Below are 21,407 nucleotides of genomic sequence, written 5' to 3'. Positions count from 1 at the left end.
GACTCTGTATTTGATACAATGCTGTTGGCCCGGTTGTTTCTTATCGGCTAGCTCTGCCTTAATTATTAACCCATTTCTGCTGATCTATGTATTTCTCTTACCGGGGAGCCTGCGGCATATTGCTTTCTCCAGACTCTCCATCTTGACCCCTCCTTAGGCAACCTGGTGGTCCCCCGATCCTGGGAAGGTCACCATATTGATGTCAAACTTAGTGCGGACACCCGATCGGCATAGCGCACTATAGCCCAGAACTCCTGGACTCAAGTGATCCTCCTGTCTCAGCCTCCCGAGTAGCTGGGACTAGAGGCGGGTGCCACCGTGCCCGGCTACTCGGGTGGCATTCTCAACAGGGTTTCTCTGTGTAGCCTTGGCTGTCCCGGGACTTGTTCTGTAGACCAGGCTAGCTCTGCCTTAATTATTAACCCATTTCTGCTGATCTATATATTTCTCTTACCGGGGAGCCGGCGGCATACTGCTTTCTCCAGACTCTCCATCTTGACCCCTCCCTAGGCAACCTGGTGGGCCCCACGTTGGGCGCCATCTGTAACGAGTAGTGTTTTTCCGCCTGCCGCCGCCCGGTCTTGTCCTGCCACGGCGCCAGCCCCAAATAATACACCTTACACCTTACACTACATTTTGTTACTGGACAAGCCACAGCCCAATTTAAACAGGACCAAGTCTCAGAGTTAAAAATGTTGACCTCCATCTGGTCAGGTCCATGATCATGACTCCGTGAAACCCCTCGGTGTTGCCATCCTGTGCACCCTTACCTCCCAGCCTTGTTCCCCTCCAACGCCTTCTCGTGGACTTGTACTTGGTTTTGCTACCAGTTTTTATCTAACTCCATTGAGGAATAAGACAGTTTCACTTATGTTTCTTGGCTAGGAATTGCTTGACTTTGAAACTCTTGGGAGGAGACTTGGCGAGAGGCAGAGTCGGGGGTACAGTGCATGACGGTGGAGGGAAGGAGGGGCCACACGCACCATTTAAAAAAGCAAGGGCCTACAATCAGAGTTAGCAGCTGAAGGCCCTTGCTGCCAAGCTGACACCTGAGTGCCTTCACGGGAACCCACACATTAGGGGGACAGAGCCTGCTTCTGAAAGTTACCTTCTGACCTCCATGGGGCTATAGCACGTGTTAACCCTGCTGAACAAGTAAAGGCCATGCCAGGCGGTGGTGGTGAGCGCCTTTAATCCCAGCAGTCTGTGAGTTCAAGGCCAGCCTGGTCTACAGAGCTAGTTCCAGGACAGGCTCCAAAGCAATATGGAGAAACTCTGTCTCGAAAAACCAAAAAAAAAAAAAAAAAAAAAAAAAAGAAGAAGAAGAAGAAGAAATAGAGAAAGAGAGAGAATAAATGCCATTACCAAATTCTTTGGTCAAGCTGTGCTAGCTTTATATTCTGTCAGACAGGATTATCTCCCTAAAGCTTCATTTAGGAAAATACCATTGTCATAGGAAAGAGGTAAGCCTTATATAGCCCCACCCCAAATTGCAAGGCTAGAGGGTTTTGGGTCATGTAGGAACTTGACAGAACATCTTATCAGGGTGGAGGTAGAAAATGTCAAATTCAAGACCCAGTCAAAACCCAGGTTCTACAGGAAACAGAAATGAACTTATTTTGACCTTGTAACAAGTTGGCTTTCAATCTTAAGGTGGAGTCAGGCTGGTCCATCACTTGTCTGGGTAGGCACACTCAATAAATATTAATAACAATAAATACTGTTACTACTCTGATTCTTTGTTGACCAAGGGGCAGGGTTCGGCTCATCTTTCTTTCTAATTCTTTGTTACATTTGTTTATTTATGATAGGGATCAATGGCAGCCTCTTCTGCTTACATGTGGAGGTCAGAGGACTTGCAGGAGTTGCATCTCTCCTTCTGCCAAGTGGGTCCCAGGAATCAAACTCAGGTTGTCAGGCTTGGCAACAAATGCCTTAACCCCGCTGAGCCATCCTACCAGCCCCAGAGTTTGGTTTTATTTTATCTTATATTTTGGATTGTTTGTTTAAGACAGGGTAGTCCTGGAACTCACTCTATAGACCAGGCTGGCCTTGAGCTCACAGAGATCCGTTTGCCTCTACCCACCCCCAGTGCTATGATTAAAGACATGCACCACCATGCCTACCTAGAGTTTGAAATGCAATGTCTGTTGCTGTTGTTGATTTAATGTGCATTGGTGTTTTGTCTGCACGTATGTCCTTGTAAGGGTGTCAGATCCTTTAGAACTAGAGTTACAAACAACTGTGAGCCACCGTGTGAGTGCTAGGAATTGAACCTGGGTCCTCTAGACAAGCAACCAGTGCTCTTAACCACTGAACATCTTTCCAGAGCGCAGAGTTAGAAATTTAGGTCATGCTTCATTTCTTGGGAAAGAGCCATGGATGCTTACTCACCCAGGTGAGTAAGACCAGTTCTGGCTGGGGAGGTCGTGAGACTAACAGTACCATGTGTCAGCTGATAGCCGTAACCTGGGTGATTGTCCAGGAAGCCCTCAAACCCTGTTGTAGAATAAAGGTCTGAGTTAGGCAGCAGAGCATTGGCCATGCACATAAAATAGAAATTTAAAAACATCCTGTATTAGATAGCATTTCTTCCCACTGCCTTCGGCTTCTGTGGCCGATAGATCAGGTAGTCATAATTTGGGGAACTATTTCATGGGTATGTATTTTCTTATTTTTATTTTATCTTATGCATGAGTGTTTTGCTGACATGTGTCCATATGTCTAGTTCCCCAAGAAGCCAGAAGACGGCATCTGATCCCTTGGAACTGCATTTACAGGGCCGCCATATGGATGCCGGGAATTGTAGTGAGCCACCTCCAACCCCTCTTCCTTTTTTTTTTCCCTTTCAGACAAGGTTTCTCTGTGTAGCCTTAGGTGTCCTGAAACTCACTCTGTAGACCAGGCTGGACTTGAACTCACAGAGATCTGCCTGCCTCTGCCTCTCAAATGCTGTGACTAAATGTGTGCCGCCATAGCCCAGCTCTATTTCTCCGTGTGTGTGTGTGTGTGTGTGTGTGTGTGTGTGTGTGTGTGTGTGTACATGCACCCTGTCTCTCTCTCTCCCTTTTTCCCCCCTCTCTCCCTCCCTCTCTCCAGAACGAACACCTTTATTCCCTGAGCTGCAGGCTATGACTTGTCTGCCTTCCTCTCTGTGATTTTCCTCAGACAACCCCAGCTCTGTGCCCTCTAGCATGTGGCTTCACTCTAGCCTGACCTTGAGGCTATGTAGGCAGGAAGCTTGCCCTGCTACAACTGCTCCTTCCATACATCTGATGGGTTTTTTTTTTTCCTCTCATCACATTTCTTTTGACTTTTCTTTCATCGTTTTTTGTTTAAAATCCCTTCTTCTGCAGACCAGGCTGGCCTGGAACTCTCAGAGATCCATCAGATCGGCCTCCTGAGTGCTGGGAGTAAAGGCGTGTGCCACTGCTGCCTGACAGCCAGGGCTACACAGACAAACCCTGTCTTGAAAAATGGAAAAAGGTGTAAGCTCCCTTCCTCCTCAGCAGTCGGCTTGGCCTCGGGTGCAGTGTGTAGTAGGACTCTTACCATCCGATTGCTGTGGATAAGTATTAGTGCGGTCTTGCTCGGGACCCTGGTTATTAGATGTGTTGTAGACAATATCAGTGATCTTTGTTTTGTGAGTACAACATCCAAAGCCCCAGGAAAAGTTCTCCGCATCCAATCTCAGGGTGTGTATTTTTTTATTGCCTCCTCACACTCTGGCAAGATACTCAACAGGAGCCGATCTTGGTGTTGGCAGCAAGCCAAACCAGCTCTCACCCCTTCTTCTCATGGTAGAGCTTTCTCTTGTCCTGGGTCTATTCCAAAAGATGCCCCTGCCTCCCAAGTGCTGGGATTAAAGATGTGCACCACCATCAGGAAGCCTTCTGTGGTGTTTTTATTTCTCATAGTAAAAAACAAAACAAAAAAACAGTTTGTTTTTATCTGTTTTTTCAGCCTTGGAATCCAAGTGTGAGAGAGTTCCACAGAAAGGACTTTTTGAAGCGGAGTCATTTAAATGGGAGGTAGTGAAAAGCTTTCAGCATCGTGACCTTGAGGACTCCCCTGTCCCAGATGACTGGGAATGCAGAGACCAATTTGAGAGACAGCGGGCCAGTCAGGAGTGCCATTTGGAGCAAGTGGAAATCAATCACCTGTGAAAGCACACTATTACATCAGAGAAATGGATTTAGTGAGTGAGGGAGAGCATATAGCCGTGGCTCACACTGTATACACCACCGGAAAGCTCACACTGGGGAGAAGCCTTTGGATGTAAGGAGTGTGGGAAAGCCTTTGACGGCGCCTTGTCGGTTATAAGCCTGGATTGGTTGGCCACCAATCGCAGTAGTCAGCAGGCTGAGATACGAGGATCACAAGTTCTAGACAGGTCAGAACTATGTGGCAAGGCCCTCTCTGAGGGACAAAAGAGTTGTGGGTGAGGTGGGGCTGAAAAGTAAATCCTCAATTATCAGAAAATTATTCAAGGAAAGATTCAGGTTAGAGAGCAGTTGGACATTTCAGCCACAAGATGGCGGAAGAGTGCTACCAAACGGGTTTTGCGCGGACTTCCGCCACACGCAGCAACTTTCTATTCATTAGTTTGCTAACTTGCTCTTTTGGTTTTTGAGACAGGGTCTCGCAGTATAGCTCTGGCTGTCCTGAAACTCACTCTATAGACCAATCTGGCCGTGAACTCAGAGAGATCCACCTGCCTCTGCCTCCAGAGCGCTGTGATTAAAGGTGTGCGCCTCCACCGCCCACCTTGTTTTTTGATGGTCAGTTTCATGTTTATGATTGTTTTTCCTGCATGCCTATTGCGATGAGTTGAGGGAGGCCGTGGGAGAAAGAAAAAGCCTCACATTGTAGTATATTTTGCGGGGTCAAAAGATGGAGACACAGTCCTATGTAGTCCAGGGTTGCCTCCAATATGAATTCCTCCCGTCTCAGCCTGAGTCCTAGGATTGCTGCTATTTTTCTCCCTGCAGCCCTAGAGACTGAACTCAAGGCTTTGCACAAGCTAGGCAAGAGATGGACCCCTAAGCCAAAATCCAAGCCTCTCATTGATGGAATCTAGATAGACACTCCCTTGCAATCCAATAGTATTTTATTCTGCTCTCTGTATGCATTGATGGATGTATACGTGTGTGTGTGTGTGTGTGTGTGTGTGTGTGTGTATAGGTACATATTTCTATGTGTGGATGTGTGTGTGATATGCATACGGTGTTGTCTGTGTTTGCACACAGGTGAATCTGAACTAAATGCAAAAATATTTGACTCAAGGGCTCCACAGTTTTTTCTTTGTGAGCTGGGGTGTGGCTCAGGGGCAGAGCGCTTGTCCAGGATGAGCTAGGTGCTAGGTTTGATCCTGCATAAAACAGATAGAGAGTTCCCACTGGAAACTGACTTTTGTTTGATTTTCTCAAAATTGCTTTGCTAGTTTCTTCTCTTCCTCCTCTTCCTCTGCTTTTCAATGTTTCAGGTAGCCTGGAACTTTCAGTGGCCAAGGCTAGCCTGGAACACCTGCTCCTCCTAGCTCCACGCACCAAGTTTATTTCTTTTTACTGTATTTTATGGAATTTATGATGGGAGAGCCCACAACAGGCTTGCAGAGTTGAGCAGGGTGTATGCATACCCATAGAGCTGGCTCACTAGCCTGTCTTTTTTTTCTTTTGGTTTTTCAAGACAGGGTTTTCTCGGTATTGCTTTGGAGCCTGTCCTGGAACTCATTCTGTAGACCAGGCTGGACTCGAACTCACAGAGATCCACCTGCCTCTGCCTCCCAAGTGCTGGGATTAAAGGCATGCACCACCAACACCCGGCCTGTCTTTTCTTTCTTTCTTTCTTTTTTTTTTTTTTTTTTAACTGTGCTAGCTGAACTATGCACTTCATTGCCTCAATAAACCTCTGACTCTAGAGACAAAAAGGCCAGAAACCAAAAGCAAATTTACATATTCTCTAGCAGTTAGACCTGGCGACCTATGGTCTTGTATCTACAATTAAGCTTAACCCCTCATGTCTCCTGGTGCCTCACCCACAGGGCCGGTCCTAAAAAATGACAAAATAGTGGGCTGCCCTCCTGACCTCTTTTCAGGCTGGGTCGCACACAAAAGACCTAGGAAGCTTAAGTTCAGCTACAAAGGAATCACAGTTTTTATTTCAAACCCCCCCTTCCTCTCCTCTGCCCCTCAGTTTGCTCTTGGATTTCTGTCCAGTCTCTGTTCTTCCTTGTTTTTGTTTTCTTTTGTTTCCAGACAGGGTTTCTCTCTGTAGCCCTGGCTGTCCTGGAACTCGCTTTGTAGACCAGGTTGGCCTCGAACTCAAAGAGATCTACCTGCCTTGGCCTCCCCACCCACACCACCCCAAGTGCTGGTATTAAAGGAGTTTGCCTCCACCCAGTTATCCTTTTTTTTTTTTTAAGTAATTCATTTAACTTTATTTTGTGTGTATTGGTGTGAAGGTGTCAGATTCCCTGGAACTGGAGTTACAGACAGCTGTGAGCTGCCACGTGAACCCGGCAGAGTACACAGTGCTCTTAACCACTGAGCCATCTCTCCAACCCCACCCCCCAACATCCCGCGTCTATTCTTAGAACTTTTTTTTTTAAGACAGGGTTTCTCCATGTAACCCTGGCAGGGCTGGAACTTACAATGTGGACCACTCTGCCTTGAAATCGCAGAGACCCACCTCCCTCTGCCTCCGCGCTGGAGTTAAAGGTCTGAGTTACCACTTCTGGCTTTATTATTATTATCATTATTATTCCTTAACTCAATTCTGGCCGTGTAAATAGTTTTATCCCAGGGCCTCCCTATTTCCCCAAGGACACTGGGGAAGATCTCGACTTGGCTCTCAGGAAACAAACATGGAAACTAAGGCTCCGAGGTGCGCGACGCAGTCATTCATTCTGTAGACAGAGGAGGAGTTAGTTTACCTCTGCCTTCACTGGCTCCCAGATGCCAGCAGGGAAGCCCCAGATAGAAGCTGGGGAACGATGCCACCATCTCTTCATAAACGTATTCTGATGGAATCAACCCGAACACTGAAACAGATGACTGGCAGGACGAAACACTTTCCCTCCGAGCCAATTGGACAAATCTGATTTAGCCACGCCCCCAGCTATCAGGCCCAGCGCAGCAGGCGTGGCTTGGGATTCCCTCAGGGATAAAGTGTCTAATGTCCTTGGGCAGAGAGGGGAGGTGACTCGAGCTTCAGAGGACGCAAAATGAGGGCCATGCGGGTGAGGCCCCCACGGGCTGTGGCGGGGTGGAGGGGAGCCCCACAACCCAGATGCCTACCCTAAACATGCCAGGATGCGGAGTCTTGGAACATGTGCACCCTTCCGAGTCTGGGAATCCCTCCCTGACAGCCTGGGTTTGAACCTCCCTTTACCAGAGTTCTCCCTTAACCTCCCTGGGAGCCCTAATACCAAATCAGGGTGTCTTGGGCAGCCTGGAAACTCTCATAGGACTTCCAAGTCAGTCTTGACATCCCTGAACCCGATTTTCTCAAATTAATCCAGCCCCTTCCCTCGATCCCCCAAGAATCTGTTTCATATCCCTAACACAGAAGTCTCCTAGGACCATCTCGGCAGCCTGCTGACCTCCACGCTACACTCTCGACACCAATCCCCCCAACCCCCTTCTATATTTTGTTGTTTTATTTTTATTTTTGACACAGGGTCTCATGTAGCCCAGGCTGGTCTCTAACTTGATAGGCAGCTGATTATCTTTGAACTCCCAATCCTCCTGCCTCCGCTGGCCCTGAACTGGTCTTCTTGCTTGAATTCAGGGGTTACAGGCCTTCACCGATCCCTTCCCTATTCTCACTGGTGACTGGCATCTTGCCTTAAAGATAGATGCTCACCAGAGACACAGTCCCTGCATCCCTTCCCGCTGGACCCACATGAAGGCCGCTCTCCAAGTGCCACCAACCCACCCATCTCCACCCTCCAGGTCTCCCAGGCTCTGATTCGTTCGTTTAGCTCATCTGCCAGACGCCACTTAGAAAATCGTGTGGCCGAGAAGCAGAAACTCTTCCAGGTAGGGGGACGACAGCACTGGACCCAAGGCGGGTGGGGGTAGCATGGCCCAGACAGGAGCCAGCAGCCCTATTGTCATCCATCCTCACTCATCACACGCAGGCTGACAATGACATCCCGGTGCACCTGAAGGGCGGGGGAATGGACAACGCCCTGTACCGTCTGACCATGACTCTGACGCTGGGTGGTGAGAGCAGGGCCCGCGGGGTTGCTTGGGCTGTGGACTAGCCAGGGTCAGGAGGAGGAGTCCTGAGCTGACAAGGTCTGAGGAGTGGGGCGGGACAATGGGTTACCTATTGCCCTGAAGAATTGGGGCTAGTGATGGGTCTGCCCACCCCACCCCAAAATAAGTTCCTGGCCTGGTTCATATCAAAACAGGTGGGGGTGGGGATTCCCCGTGAGGAATCCAGTTTGGGAGGGAGCTGACACCTGACCTGGAGCTGTACCCATGAGGGTGTGGAGCCACCTGAGCAGAGGCTTTCAGAGGCTATGTGAGAGGCTGAGCAGGAACTGGGGTCTCACTTGCTATTTATCCCTTCCTAGGCACGGCTTACTGCTTATACTGCCTGGGCTGGGCCTCCTTCCCCCACAAGAAGTGACACCTCCAAGAATCTTGGAGGACTTGGACAAACATCAATAAACCCGCTAAGCTCTTGAGAGAGAACCCTACTTGGCTCTGACCCCTGTGTCTCTGTCCCAACCCACCTTGCCATCATCCAGGGATGTCTACCCAGCAACTTACCCCAGCTCTTGGCCCCTCATGCTGGACCAGTGCTGTACCTAGGACAATCTGCTTTAGATGCCTACTGGGGGGACCAAGCACCTGGAGTGGTGATGCTGAGTGAAACAGGGATGTTATAATCCGGAACAGCATCCCCTCCCCTTCAAACGGTATGAAAGGTGCTGGGCTAGTTCCAGGCAGATGGGGCTATATAACAGAGAGACCCTGTCTCAAAAAGGAGGCGGAGAGATGCTGCACATGGTCTATGAGCCAATGGAGGATAATTGGTACCAAGCTTGATGGTGATATAGCTGAGCATAGAATCCACCTGTGTGTGTGTGTGTGTGTGTGTGTGTGTGTGTGTGTGTGTGTGTGTTAGAGCACTTGCCTAGCATGTACAGAGCCCCGGTTCCATCCTCTGCACCAATCAGGCCATCAATCAGAAGAGCCAAAGGGTGGCAGCTCAGAGAGCTACAAACATGGCTCCAAGAGACAGAGTACATCAGGTCCCCAGGATCTTGTAATAGCTTGGAAGCTGCAAGGGGTTCTGGGGATTCTGAGTCCCCTCTTGAGCCTGCATGGGATCCAGGCAAAGCCTCAACAAAGCCAGGCTAAGTCTCAACTTAGAACAGTATGAGGACAGAAAGATGCAGAGCAGGAAACACGAAGGTTCAGCCCCAAAGATAGCCACTCCTGGGCTACCATTGCAGAGGATCTAGGTTAAGTTCCCAGCATCCTGCTGGTGACTCACAGCCCCTTTACACTGCTAGTTCCAGAGGATGGCAAATGCATGGTGCACAAATACACATTATACACACACGTTAAATAAACAAACACCCAAGTTCCCCGGACTCTGAGCCACATCTCAGCACTCAGGAGGCAGAGCCGATAGGAAGCAGCAGGTGGAGAGAGTTTATTTCCCCCTGGGCCTGACAGCTGGGGAAACAGAGTATAGGGTGTGTGAGCCTGCCATGGCCTGGAGTTTATTTGGCTGCCTGGGAGGTAACTGAATGAGTGTGTAACAGGGTGTGGGGTGTGTAGAGCAGGCGTGATCCTCCCAGAACTGAGATCGGGCCCTTGGGACATGGAAGCAACGGGCGTACTAGACTTGGCACACAGACAGGATGGGGGTAACGGAGGGCATGGGATGGGCGTGCTGGGGTGGGGTGACCCTTCAGCAGAGAGAGCAAGCTAGCTTGTCTTAGAGCCAGGGTAACTCGGGATGGCAAGCTGGGGCATGTTGAGCTCTGGCTGCTGACTGGGAAGCTGGGTACCAGACAGGGAGAAGAAAGGCCTGTGGGTAGCAGGACATGACTATAAAAATGTGGCTGCACATAGGAACAGGATTCAAGGAGGCTCCGTAGTGAACTGGGAGGAGGCAGGTCTGCGATCCCCGTTCAGGAATACATAGTCAGCTGTAGCCACTGGAAGAGGAAGGAAGGCACAGATGAGCAGACAGCCCTGGAGAATCAGACACCCCACCCAGGGGCCTGCTGGGCAGATAGGATGGAAGGGGCTGAGTACCCACACCCAAGAGAAGTAGCCTTACCTCCTGGATGTTCACTTGGATCTGTCCAGTGCCGTTTTTGTCAAGAGATTTGAAAGCACCTAGAGGTGAAAGGAAGGGAGGAATCAGATGCTTGCTTTTAGGATGCTAATATTATACTAATACCTAGCTAATTACTCTCTTTTTGTTATTGTATTGTTTTGTTTTTAGACAAGGTCTCACTAAGTAGCCCATGACTGGCCTCATGGAGATCTGCCTGCTTCTGCCTCCGGAGTGCTGGGACTAAGCTGACTGACATAGGATAATGATGTTATTGGTGATGACAATGATAGTTAGCCCTTCATTCATCTTTTTTTTTTTTTTTTTTTTCTGTGCCAAACAAGCACTCTACAAAGAACTTCAAAGGCACCTGTGGTGGTATACTCTTAATCCCAGAAAAGGAAGGTCTTGAGTTCAATATTACTCTTAGCTACATAAGGGAGTTCAAGGCAAGCCAGGCTACATGAGATTCTATCTTAATAATAATAATAATAATAATAATAATAAAATAAATAAATAATAGCTGGGCAATGATGGCGCACACCTTTAGTCCCACACCAGGAGGCAGAGGCAGAGGCAGGCGGATCTCTGTGAGTTTGAGTCTAGCCTGGTCTACATACAGAGCTAGTTCCAGGACAGGTTCTAAAGCCACAGAGAAGCCCTGTCTCAAAAACAAAAAAGAAACAAAAAAAAAAAAACAACAATAAAACACACACACACAAAGGAGGTAACTTGGCAATCCATTTACTGGCACTAGAATCTGGTGTGGTCCCCACTCCCTGCCCTGGAACTTGACTCCATGCTTCCCATCCACAACCAAACCAAGCCAAGAGTTACCCACACTAACCAGGGCCGAGTCACTATCTTCAGGTGGCCACACAGTATCCTTGATGCCACGTGCTCCTGCTACCATAGGCCAGGGGACCAGGGGACATTTCCCCTGGAATTTCTCTTCCTGCCTCTACCTCCTGAGCACTGGGATTACAGGTGTGGGCTGCATACTCAGGTTAATGGATGCATGGTGTCGAGCCCAGGGCTTCGTGTAATCTAGGCAAGTACTCTACCAACAAAGCTCTATCCTAAGCCTTTTAACGAAGTAACTAATTAATTAATTTTGGTTTGAAATAGATCTTGCCTCAAATTTGCAACACAGTCAAGGTTGGCCTTGAACTCCTGACCATCCTTTTACCTCAGCTTCCAGGATCATGGTGAAACACTACACCCAACTCCACAGAACTACAAAGGAGCTTTGTAAGCCAAAGCTAACCCAGTCCCTCTCTTGCCTAGAGCCTGCCCCGACTCTTCACTGGCCACCACAGTCTGAGTACCCTGACCTTGGCATTCATAGTGCTACAGAGCATGCCCATGCCCATCATTCCTGTTTCTTCTCATCGCTCATTTAGTTCTCAGACAAGCACAAAGACAAATTCTGACTTTCCAACTTTCTGGCTGAGTGGCTAAGAGCAAACACTTTGCCTGAACCTTAGGATCCTCCACCATAAGAAGGGCAAGAGAGTCTTAGGGCTCTCCCATCGAATCTTTATAAAAAGCTCTCACTGCAGGCCCGAAGAGCAGAAGTTCAAGGCCACCCTCAGCTCCAAATTAAGTCTGAAATCAACCTGAGCTACATGAAAACCTGTCTCAAAAACCAAGCAAGATGGGGACAGAGAGATGGCTCAGAGATTAAGAGCACTGGCTGCTCTTTCAGAGGACCTGGGTTTAATTCCCAGCATCCACATGGTGACTCACAACCATTTGGAACTCCAATTATGGGGATCTGACATCAGGCACAGACGTATACACTATACAGGCAAAACATTCACATATGTAAAATAAATTTAAAAAACAAAACAAACCACCAAAAAAACAGGCCAGAAAAAAAGCAAGCCAGCCTGAGCATGGTAGCATATGCTTTTAATCCCAGCACTCTGGAGACAAGACAGGCGGATCCCTATAGGTCTGAGACCAGCCTGGTCTACAGAGTGAGTTCCAGGACAGCCAGAGAGACCCTGTCTTGAAAAACCAGGAGAGAGAGAGAACCAACTCAGTTGTCCTCTGACCTCTACATATAAATACAAATGAATCAACCTTAAAATAACAAAAGTACCATCTTCCCTTTCCTCTTTAGGACTTCACAGACTGTCCCCTTGGCTCACATCTTCCTTGTTCCCACTAGGTCACTCTTCCTCCAGGCAGCCCTCCCTGATTCTCTGGGCTGAGTCAGATGCTCCCTTGATCTACACAGCCTCCTGAGCACCCCCTCGCAGCCCAGATGGCTCTCACTGGCCTATCCCATCCCACCCACACCGGCCCCAGATGTCGCTGCCTGGTGACCCCAGCATTGCTCATGTTAGAGTCGGGCTTAGAGGAGGAGACCTTGGCCAATAAGGGTTAGTAGATCCCCAGGCTCACAGATCTAGAGAGTCACTCACGGAACATGGCATCCAGCCTGACCAGGCAGCTGATGAAGTTGTCGAAGTCCATGTTGCCACTCTCATCCGAGTAGCGCCGGATGATCATGTTGTAGAGATGCTCGTTCAGGTGGAACCCTGAAAACGGCTCAGTCTCAGGGTGGGATGGCACAGTCCTTCTCCATCTCCAACACAGTGGGGTGGCTTCATCCACCTCACCTCCAGCCCACCATAGCCCTGCCAGCTCACCTGCTGCCTCAAAGGCCCCTGGGAGTTCATTGCGGTTGATGGTCCCTGACCGGTCAACATCAAAGCGTTTGTATATAGCCTGCAGGAAAGAGAAGACACAGTCCAGCCAAGCAGCATGGAACGTGGTGTCCCATGGCTTGGGGGTCTGGGCGCGGGGACTTCCAGAGGCTACCACACACCTGCCACTTTTTAATGTTGTTCCAGAGGTACTTGAATTCCTCGAAGCCCAGCTTGCCTGTGGTGTCACTCTAGCAAGAAGTTGTTAAGGACAATGAGACAAAATACAATGGTGTGTGTGTATGGTTAATGCCATAGTGAAACTTATTAATATTTTGTAGGCTAACTTCTTCAAAATTAAAATAAGTTTGGAGGGCTGGCTGGATAGGTGGCTCAGCAATTAGGAGGACTGACTGTTCTTGCAGAGGACTTGGGTTTGGATCCCAGACCCCAAATCACGAAGCTTACAATCACCAGCTCCAGGGGACCCAGTGTCCTTAGGCCCCTGAGGACACCTGCATGTACACGCAAACACACACACACACTCTCTCCCTCTCTATCTCTCTCTCTCAGAGACACACACACATAAAACTAAGCCATCAGGCATGGTAGCACATGCCTATAATTCTAGCTCTTGAGAAGCAACAGGAAGATGAAGAGTTCAATACCAACTCTGGCTACATACTGACTTCAAGGCTAGGCAATTTGAGACCCATCTCAAGAATCCAAACCTACAGTACAATAAAATAAAATAAGCTGGGTGTGGTGGTAAAAGCTATAGTCATAGTACTCAGCCGAGACAGGAAGCTTGACCCAGTTCAAGGTCAGTCTAGGCTATTCAGCAAGACCCTGTCCATATATAAATAAATCAGCAAGCTTGGGATATAGCTTAAAGTAGAGTCCCTGCCTACCACAGATGACTTAATCCCAAGTATCCTTCTCCCCCCCCCCCATACACACACAATGTGACAATTAACCCAGATGCTATATTCTATGTGCTGGGACATGACAGCAATCCTAGGAATCTGGGCTAACAGATTACAACTATAGTCGTGTCACCCAGGGTATGGTTTAATTATTTAACAAAAGGCTTTGGCTAGGTACAGTGGCATACACCTTTAAATCCCGACACTCAGAAGGCAAAGGCAAGAAAATCTTTCTGAGTCAGAGGCCAGCCTGATCTACATGGTAAATTCCAGGCCAGCTAGGGTTAGACAGTGAGACCCTACCTAAAAAAAAATAAATAGATAAAGTAAAATTTGTTTTTTTTTTTTTTTCCTTTTCTTTTCTTTTTTTTTTTTTTTTTTTTTTTTTTTTTTTTCCCGGTTTGTTTATTTGGTTGGTTGGTTTTTGGAGACAGGGTTTCTCTGTTACAGTCCAGGGTGTCCTGAAACTTACTTTGTAGACCAGGCTGTCCTTGAACTCACAGAGATCCTCCTGTCTCTGCCTCCCAATTGCTGGGATTAAAGGTGTTCACCACAACCGCCCAACTAAAATTTGTTTTGACATAGGGTCTTCTGCTGTGATCCCAGCACCAGGGAAGCAGACGCAGAGGCATTGAGAGCTTCATGATTAGCGTGGCATCTATAGCAAGACCCTATCTCAAAACCAAGGTTGGGTATGGAGGTGCAGGCCTTCAATCCCGGCACACAGGAGGCAGAAGCAGGCAGATCTCAGTGCATATCTCTGGTCTACATAATAAGTTCCAGGCCAGCCAGAGCCTTTGGGGGGGGGGGCGGGCTAAGAAGATGACCCAGTGGGTAAAGTGTGCTAGGTGTGCATGCACTCGTGATTGGCTAATAACTGGCACATGTGCAAATGTCCACATGTGTTCCTGCATACATTTTCCCATATCACACACATGTAGGCATGCTCTTGGGTATGTATATAAATATGTGTGCATATGTACCATGCCTGTGGTTGTACCCTTTGACATATATTATTAGAAGTTTAAATATTTGGAGCTGGAGAGTAAGGCACATATACATTCAGGCAAAACACTCATACACAGAAAAATAAATACATCTTTAAAGTTGTTAGCCAGAGCTGGGTGGTGGTGGCACATGCCTTTAAACCCAGAGGCAAGTGGATCTCTGTGAGTTTGAGGCCAGCCTGGTCTTCAAAAGCCAAAAAGAGAGAGAGGGAGAGGAGAGAGGGAGGAAAGGACGAAAGAACAGAAGGAGGGAGGGAGGGAGGGAGAGAGAAAAGGGAAAAAGAACGGAAGGAAGGAAGGAAGGAAGGAAGGAAAACCATCTCTTTACCCAACCTCTAGACTGGCCCCAAAAGGATACATCCATCACAGCCACCATGCTTCGACAAGTGTCAATGCCAAAACCATCAGTTTTAAGATCCGGGTCTGAGGGGAGTACAGGGCGAAGGTCAGAGGTCAGAGATCACAGTCATCCCAGACCATATAACTTCTAACCCTTCTCCACACCCTGATCCTGGTCACTCACGTCTGGTCACGACCTTGTTGAGGATATTCATGAGTTCAGAGGCGCTGACCTCCATGTCCTGGTGGCAGAAGGTAAGTACAGTTCAAGGGAGATGGGAAGAGTCAGCATAGTAGAGGATGGGGACTTCTGGGTTGTCACACTCGAGTAGCGCCAGCGGCCCCACGATACTTACATCTCCAGCCAGCTGGGCAAAAAGTCTCCTGAACTGCCGGACCTCCTCACTCTCATTGGCCTCAGTATTAGCGAAGTGGCTACGTGGGGGCTGCGGAGAGAGATCTCAGAACAGATGTGGAGAAGCCTGTGCTCTCCTCACACCCAAACATCCCAGGGAAAAGCAAGAGGGCTGGGCAGTTTGAGGGTCAGGGAACCCGAAGTGACTGTGACAGAGGCATTCTCTATAGGAATGGAGATGATGATGATGATGCCTCGGGAGAAAGGGTGGGTCCCTAGTGCCTAGGATGGCTTACCGGGGGTTCCGGGTTGTACTGCGCAGCAGCCTCGCTGAGGGGAGACAAGGAGGAGTTAGCGCATGGGGGCGGAGCCTCCAACGGGCAACAAAACGGTTAGTCCAATCCCTCAAACTCCAGCCCCCCTCTTCCTTAAGTGGTCCCTCCTCCCTGTATATCCTGGTCCTCACCTATCCCAATTCTTAGCAGCTTGGAGCTGCTGGTCCTTTTCCTCCATCAGGCCAACCCCTCCCACGGGCCCACCCCACGGAAGAATCCTCACCTAGCTGAGGAACACCCACCAATCGCAGAAGTCAGAATCACCTTGGCCCCAATCAATGTCCCTGAAATCCCGCCACTCGGCAGTGCCCGCCCCTTGAAGAACTCACTTCATAAAGGGTCTGCGCCGCTTTCTTAGGCCCTGTCTCCCTCAGGTCTCTGCAGAACCTTGCAGCATTTCTCCTCTTCCGGATCTTCTAACTTCCTAACCTCCTACCCCAGCTCCATCAGTCCCCACTCCTCCGAGGGGTCACTTCAGGGTGACCAGCCTAATCAGGTGCCAACCACAAGCTCTGTCAGCACCAAGGATTTTTTACCTACTAAGCCGATCCCACACTATCCTCGATGGACTGTGTCTTCTTAGTAAGTTCTGGTCTTTCCTGGGCCAACAGCTTTCCTCAAACAGCAGTCCACCCACCCACCCACGCCATGTCAAGTCCTGAGCCATGAAATGCCCTCAGACTCACTGCCTCCGCCCCCACCCCCAGTGACGGGTCCAGTACCAATGAGTCTTCCCCAAACCCAGAAGAGTCCCCCTCAGAGACTGCGTCCAACCCGTTGACCCACAGAAGCAGGTTTACACCCATGTCAAGTCCCCGCCTAATGATTGACACCAGCCTCATTTGGGTTCCCCTAGGCTGTTTTCCGGTCTAGGCCAGTTCAGTCCTAACTAGGATTCCCAGGTCGGATTCCACGTGAGTCCCGTTATTATTTTGGACCACCCCGCCCCTCCAGGTGGCCTCACCTGATGGCGCTAATGACTCCGCCCAGGATGCGCATGGCGGTTCCGCCGCCTCCGCCACCTCCTCCCAGTCCCATGCCGCCGCCGCCGCCGCCGCCGCCCGTAGCTCCGCTGATCAGGCCTCCGAGCACATTCCCCAGGCCGCCGCCCAGACCCCCACCTCCCCCGCCGCCACCGCCGCCGCCCTTCAAGAACGAATTAACCAGGAACATGACTGCAACTGAGTCCTGTAGAGAAAAGGAGGTAGGTCAGGAGCCCGGCCCTTCCCGGGGGAAAAAAAAAAAAAAAAAGCAAACTAAGAAAGCATTTCCGGCAACTAGACTGGGGACGAAACTGAGGCCTCGGGATGGGGGTGGCTAGGGGTCTGGACAGGTGACAGCCAATGGTCCTAGGGTGGAGGGATAGGAACCGGTCAGGTGTGAAACCCCCTAGGGGCTAGAAAGTACCCTGGCCCAGGCTCGCCTGCGTGCGTGGGCATCATGAGGAGTAGGGATACAGCTGGGCGTGGCGGCGCACAATAGTAATTCCAAACTTTAGAGGCTGAGGCTGGAAGATCAGCTCAAGACCGGCCTCCGCTACTGAGCCAGCCTGGGTTATGTAGACCCGTCTCGGGGCAGCTGGAGAGCAGGGTTATAGGTCTGGTGGGGGTTCTCCACTTGGGGACCCCAATTGTGTAAAGTGTACCGGACGTGTCCCAGATCGAGGCCCCCCAGAACTGAGCTTAGGGAAGCGGCGAGTAGAGGGCGCATCCTGGGCCCCCAGGCCGGAGTTCAGAAGTCCCTAATGTGGATTGGGACATTTAGGTACTCCCCACAGAGGGATTACAATGTCACTACTGGATCTGTGGGCTCCGACCTAAAATTATGGCTGTGTGCCCCCGAGGATCCGGGATAGCGGAGTTCCTCCCACTGCAAATGGGGATCAGCATCTCAGGTCGCGGTTCTAGGTGTCCCTCAATCTTTGAACTTATATTTTTAATCGTGAGACCCAGGATGACAAGGCGTGCTCAGGAGGGGATGACCAGAGAGTGACAGGCCCAGTTGTTCGGATCTGAGAACACAGGTCGGGGGACCCCAAGGGCCGCGACTTCAGCGTGTCGCCAGGTCTGAAGACTGCCGAACCCGGGTCTGCGGGGTGCAGGGGTGCTGGGCCGGCGCGCCCGGTCTCACTTACGGTTCCGGCGGTCCGCGATCCTTCCCTCCTGCTCTGGGGCCTCCCGCTCCGCTGTGTCCGGCTCGGGAGGGCGGGGCGGGTGACTCAGGCAGCTTCTCCGGGTGCACCACCCAGTCGCCTTCCGCGCGGTCCCAGAACTGCTATTTAAACTGCGCCTGCGCGGGGAGGCCCCGCCCCACGTAGCGGGTTCCGGGTGCATGCCGCTGCCTAGCTGGTCCGCCACCTTACACTCACCGCCCGATGTTCAACGCCGACCAGATTTAATAGCAATGAGTACTAACAAACCATCCTAACACTCGGGGACTGGAACGACCAGGGAACTAGAATGTTGGTTCAGGTCATCCACCCGTATATAGTCTGCCCCGAAAGGGACTTCGGTTTTTATTGCCATTCATTTATTCATTCAGTCATTCTGCACTTTTATACATTCCAAACTGACCTTGAACTCTCTCTAACGCCCTGTTTGACCTCGAACTCGAAGCAATCCTCCTGCCTCTGCTTCCCAGGTGCTAGGATTATAGGTATTCACAACCATAAACACGCTGTTGGGAATCTTCAGTTGACCATTGGTTTGTGCCTCCAACCCAGGTCCTTTTTGGCTTCTACATAGCGGCTGTCTGGCCCTTGGCCACTCCTGGGGACTATATAAACCTCAATTTGAATCTCTTTTCCTCATTCCTAAAACAGTGACCTGACTGTGAGCAATGATTTCATCTGTAAGATGGGAAAATAGCCAGCGACGATGACGCATACCTCTAACACCAGCACTTGGGAGGTCAGGGCAGGAGGCCATTCTCAAGTTTGTGGTTAGCTTGGGCTATAGGAGACCCTATCTCAAACGGAGAGGAAGATAGCCTGGTGGTGGTGGTGCATACGTTTATCCCAGCACTTGGGAGGCAAAGGCAGGCACATCCTCTGAATTCAAGGCCAGACTGGTCTACAAAGTGAGTTCTAGGACAGCCAAGGCTAAACAGAGAAACCCTGTCTTGAAAATTAAAAAAAAAAAAAAACGGAGGAGGGAGGAAGTTAGACACAGGTTCCCCCCTGGGTTGGCCCCTATCAGAATTAAGTGATTAAATAATAGTAAGTGGCAGCTTTTATGTTAGTCCTATGTCACCATACGTTCGCTCAGCTTGGATCTCTTAGCTCATTCGCTGTTGCCCATCCTTAAATAATTTAGACAGATACCTGCCAGTTCCTAAGTACTTTGCACATTATCAGCTTACGTGTCCTCACGGCAGGCCAGTGGAAGAGATGCTGTTTGCAGCACCCATCCCACATGTAAGTAAACTGAGGTTACGCTCCGACAACCAGTCTGCCTTCCCTGTCCCTTTCAAGGTCACCCTTACTCCGATAATTTAATTAACACGATAATCACTCAACTAACAAGATCCCAGCAGCCAAAAAATTATAGTTGCACCTGACGTCACCTAAGGGCTTGTTGGGACCAAGCCAGGCAAAGCGAGGCGACGGCTTCTCAAGCCTGTGTGTGTGGGAGGCAAGATATATCATGAACAAAACCGAAGGTGACCCAGGTCTAAACCTGGGCTTAGCCAGTAAGTCATTTGCTGGTGAGTAATGTGGATTCCCTTCCTGCCACACCCCTCCCTGCCAGCCTGTTCTCTGTCCTGACCTCAGGCTCAACTCCCTGGCAGACCTTTGCACAGGCCCTGTCCTGTACCTACAAACACTCCTGTGCTCGGGTTTGCCTGCTTACCTGTGTCCTGCGCTTTGGCTGGGAGCTCAGGCATCTCTCACTTAGGAAGCTCACACCTATCCAAGGCCTGGTGAGGTCTCAGGCTTCATTATCTCAGAGCCTCCTGTAGTAGACATGCTGTTGCAGGTCTGGAACGCTAGGGTTCAGAAGCCTAAGGAAGGTGAGATACACCATAGGACCCTGTCTCAAAACAACAGTTTAAAAAGCGCTTTCAGGGAGCCCAGCGTGGAGGTGCACACCTTTAATGCCAAGCAGAGGCAGGCAGATGTCTGTGAGTTGGAACCCAGCCTGGTCTACAGAGCGAGTTCCAGGACAGCCAGAGCTACACGGAGAAACCCTGTCTTGAAAAACCAAATGAATAAATAAATCCATAAATAGAACCACTTTTTTTTGTTATTTTTTTTCATAGCACTCACTATCCAAAGTGTTTGATCATGGTGTCCTCTAACTCTCCCTAACTTCTAACCCTGCCTCAATTCTCAGCATCCGTGAGCGTTAAGTCCCTCCTGTCAATTCTCAGCATCGGTGAGCGTTAGGTCCCTCCTGTCAATTCTCAGCATCCGTGAGCGTTAGGTCCCTCCTGTCTACCTTACTGTGCCATTCAGTACCACCCTGAGGTATTTTTTAATGCTTTTTCCCCATGTGTACATTTTGTGAGGTGGTCTCCGATGGCCCAGGCTGGCCTAAAGCTCACTGTATAATAGAGAATGCCTTGAACTGATCTTCCTGCCTCCCAAGCCCTGGGGTGGCCAGTGTGTGCCTGGTCCTGCATATCTTATGTTCCAGCTCCAGATCTGGGGCAAGGCAAGGCCGGGACTCAGGGCTCCTTCACCCCGCTCCCTGATTACAGTCCTCCTAGGGATGGGAGCAGAGCTCCAAGGCCCCAAGTGTCCTCGCCCGCTCGCTCCTGCTTTGTTTATTTGCTTTTCTTTCGTTTCTTTGGTTTTAATTTTTTATTTCATGTTTATACATGTATGTCTGTCTGTGCCTATCACGTGTGTTCTGGGATTCAAACCTAGGTCCTCTGCAAGAGCAGTAACTGCTCTTAACCACTGAGTGCTCTCCAGCCTCTTGCTGTTTGTTTGTTCCGTTGTTTTCGACACAAGGATGCCGGGTGCCCTGATTGCAATCACACTTCACCACCCCCAGCTAACTCTCTTGTCTCTGCCATGCCCCCATTGCTCCAGCTGTCAGCAAAGCTAACCTGCACCCTCTGCAGACTCTCAGCGCTGTGCAATCCCCCAACAGCCATAATCAGTCCCCTCCTCATGCCGTCTCAACAGCTCCCCCCACCCAGTCACCCACAAAGGAAGCCTATGCACAAGGCTCAGGTCCCTCATTCCAGAAGCCTCAAAATTCTCTCCCCAGGGAGGGCAGCTCGGTGGCAGTGTGTATGTCCAACAGGCATGGAGAACCTGGGTTTTCCCCTCCCCCACTCAAAGCCACAAAGTCCTTACTGGCCCATCCCATCACCTCCTGACCCTTTGAGACAGTACAAAGAGTCTGAGCATGGTGGCCCTTGCCTTTAATCCCTGCACTCAGGAGGCAGAGGCAGGACGATCTCTGTGAGTTCAAGGCCAGTCTGGTCTATGTAACAAGTTCTAGGACCTTGATGTTTCCAAACTGAAG

The 21,407-nt window shown here is 49.9% G+C and overlaps 2 protein-coding genes across 2 annotated transcripts; one reads left to right on the top strand and one right to left on the bottom strand.

The window, feature by feature from the left end:
• Positions 1-7,134: 7,134 nt before the first annotated feature.
• On the top strand, positions 7,135-8,668 carry LOC127238724 (cytochrome c oxidase subunit 7A1, mitochondrial). Its single transcript, XM_051207422.1, has 4 exons — positions 7,135-7,240; positions 7,956-8,042; positions 8,144-8,228; positions 8,585-8,668. The coding sequence occupies exons 1-4, from the start codon at positions 7,226-7,228 to the stop codon at positions 8,638-8,640; spliced, it is 243 nt and encodes an 80-aa protein (XP_051063379.1). The 5' UTR covers positions 7,135-7,225; the 3' UTR covers positions 8,641-8,668.
• Positions 8,669-9,650: 982 nt separating this feature from the next.
• On the bottom strand, positions 9,651-18,173 carry Capns1 (calpain small subunit 1). Its single transcript, XM_051207419.1, has 11 exons — positions 18,062-18,173; positions 16,892-17,115; positions 15,889-15,922; positions 15,594-15,683; positions 15,422-15,479; positions 15,257-15,321; positions 13,148-13,216; positions 12,969-13,047; positions 12,741-12,857; positions 10,312-10,370; positions 9,651-10,186 (listed from the first exon to the last, which is right to left on the bottom strand). The coding sequence occupies exons 2-11, from the start codon at positions 17,098-17,100 to the stop codon at positions 10,160-10,162; spliced, it is 807 nt and encodes a 268-aa protein (XP_051063376.1). The 5' UTR covers positions 17,101-17,115; positions 18,062-18,173; the 3' UTR covers positions 9,651-10,159.
• Between the last annotated feature and the right edge of the window lie 3,234 nt (positions 18,174-21,407).

This window comes from Phodopus roborovskii, unplaced genomic scaffold (genome assembly GCF_943737965.1).
Source record: "Phodopus roborovskii unplaced genomic scaffold, PHOROB, whole genome shotgun sequence".
Lineage (NCBI taxonomy): Eukaryota > Metazoa > Chordata > Mammalia > Rodentia > Cricetidae > Phodopus > Phodopus roborovskii.
Note: the sequence above shows the minus strand (reverse complement) of the source record. Positions and strands in the feature narration are given on the sequence as shown.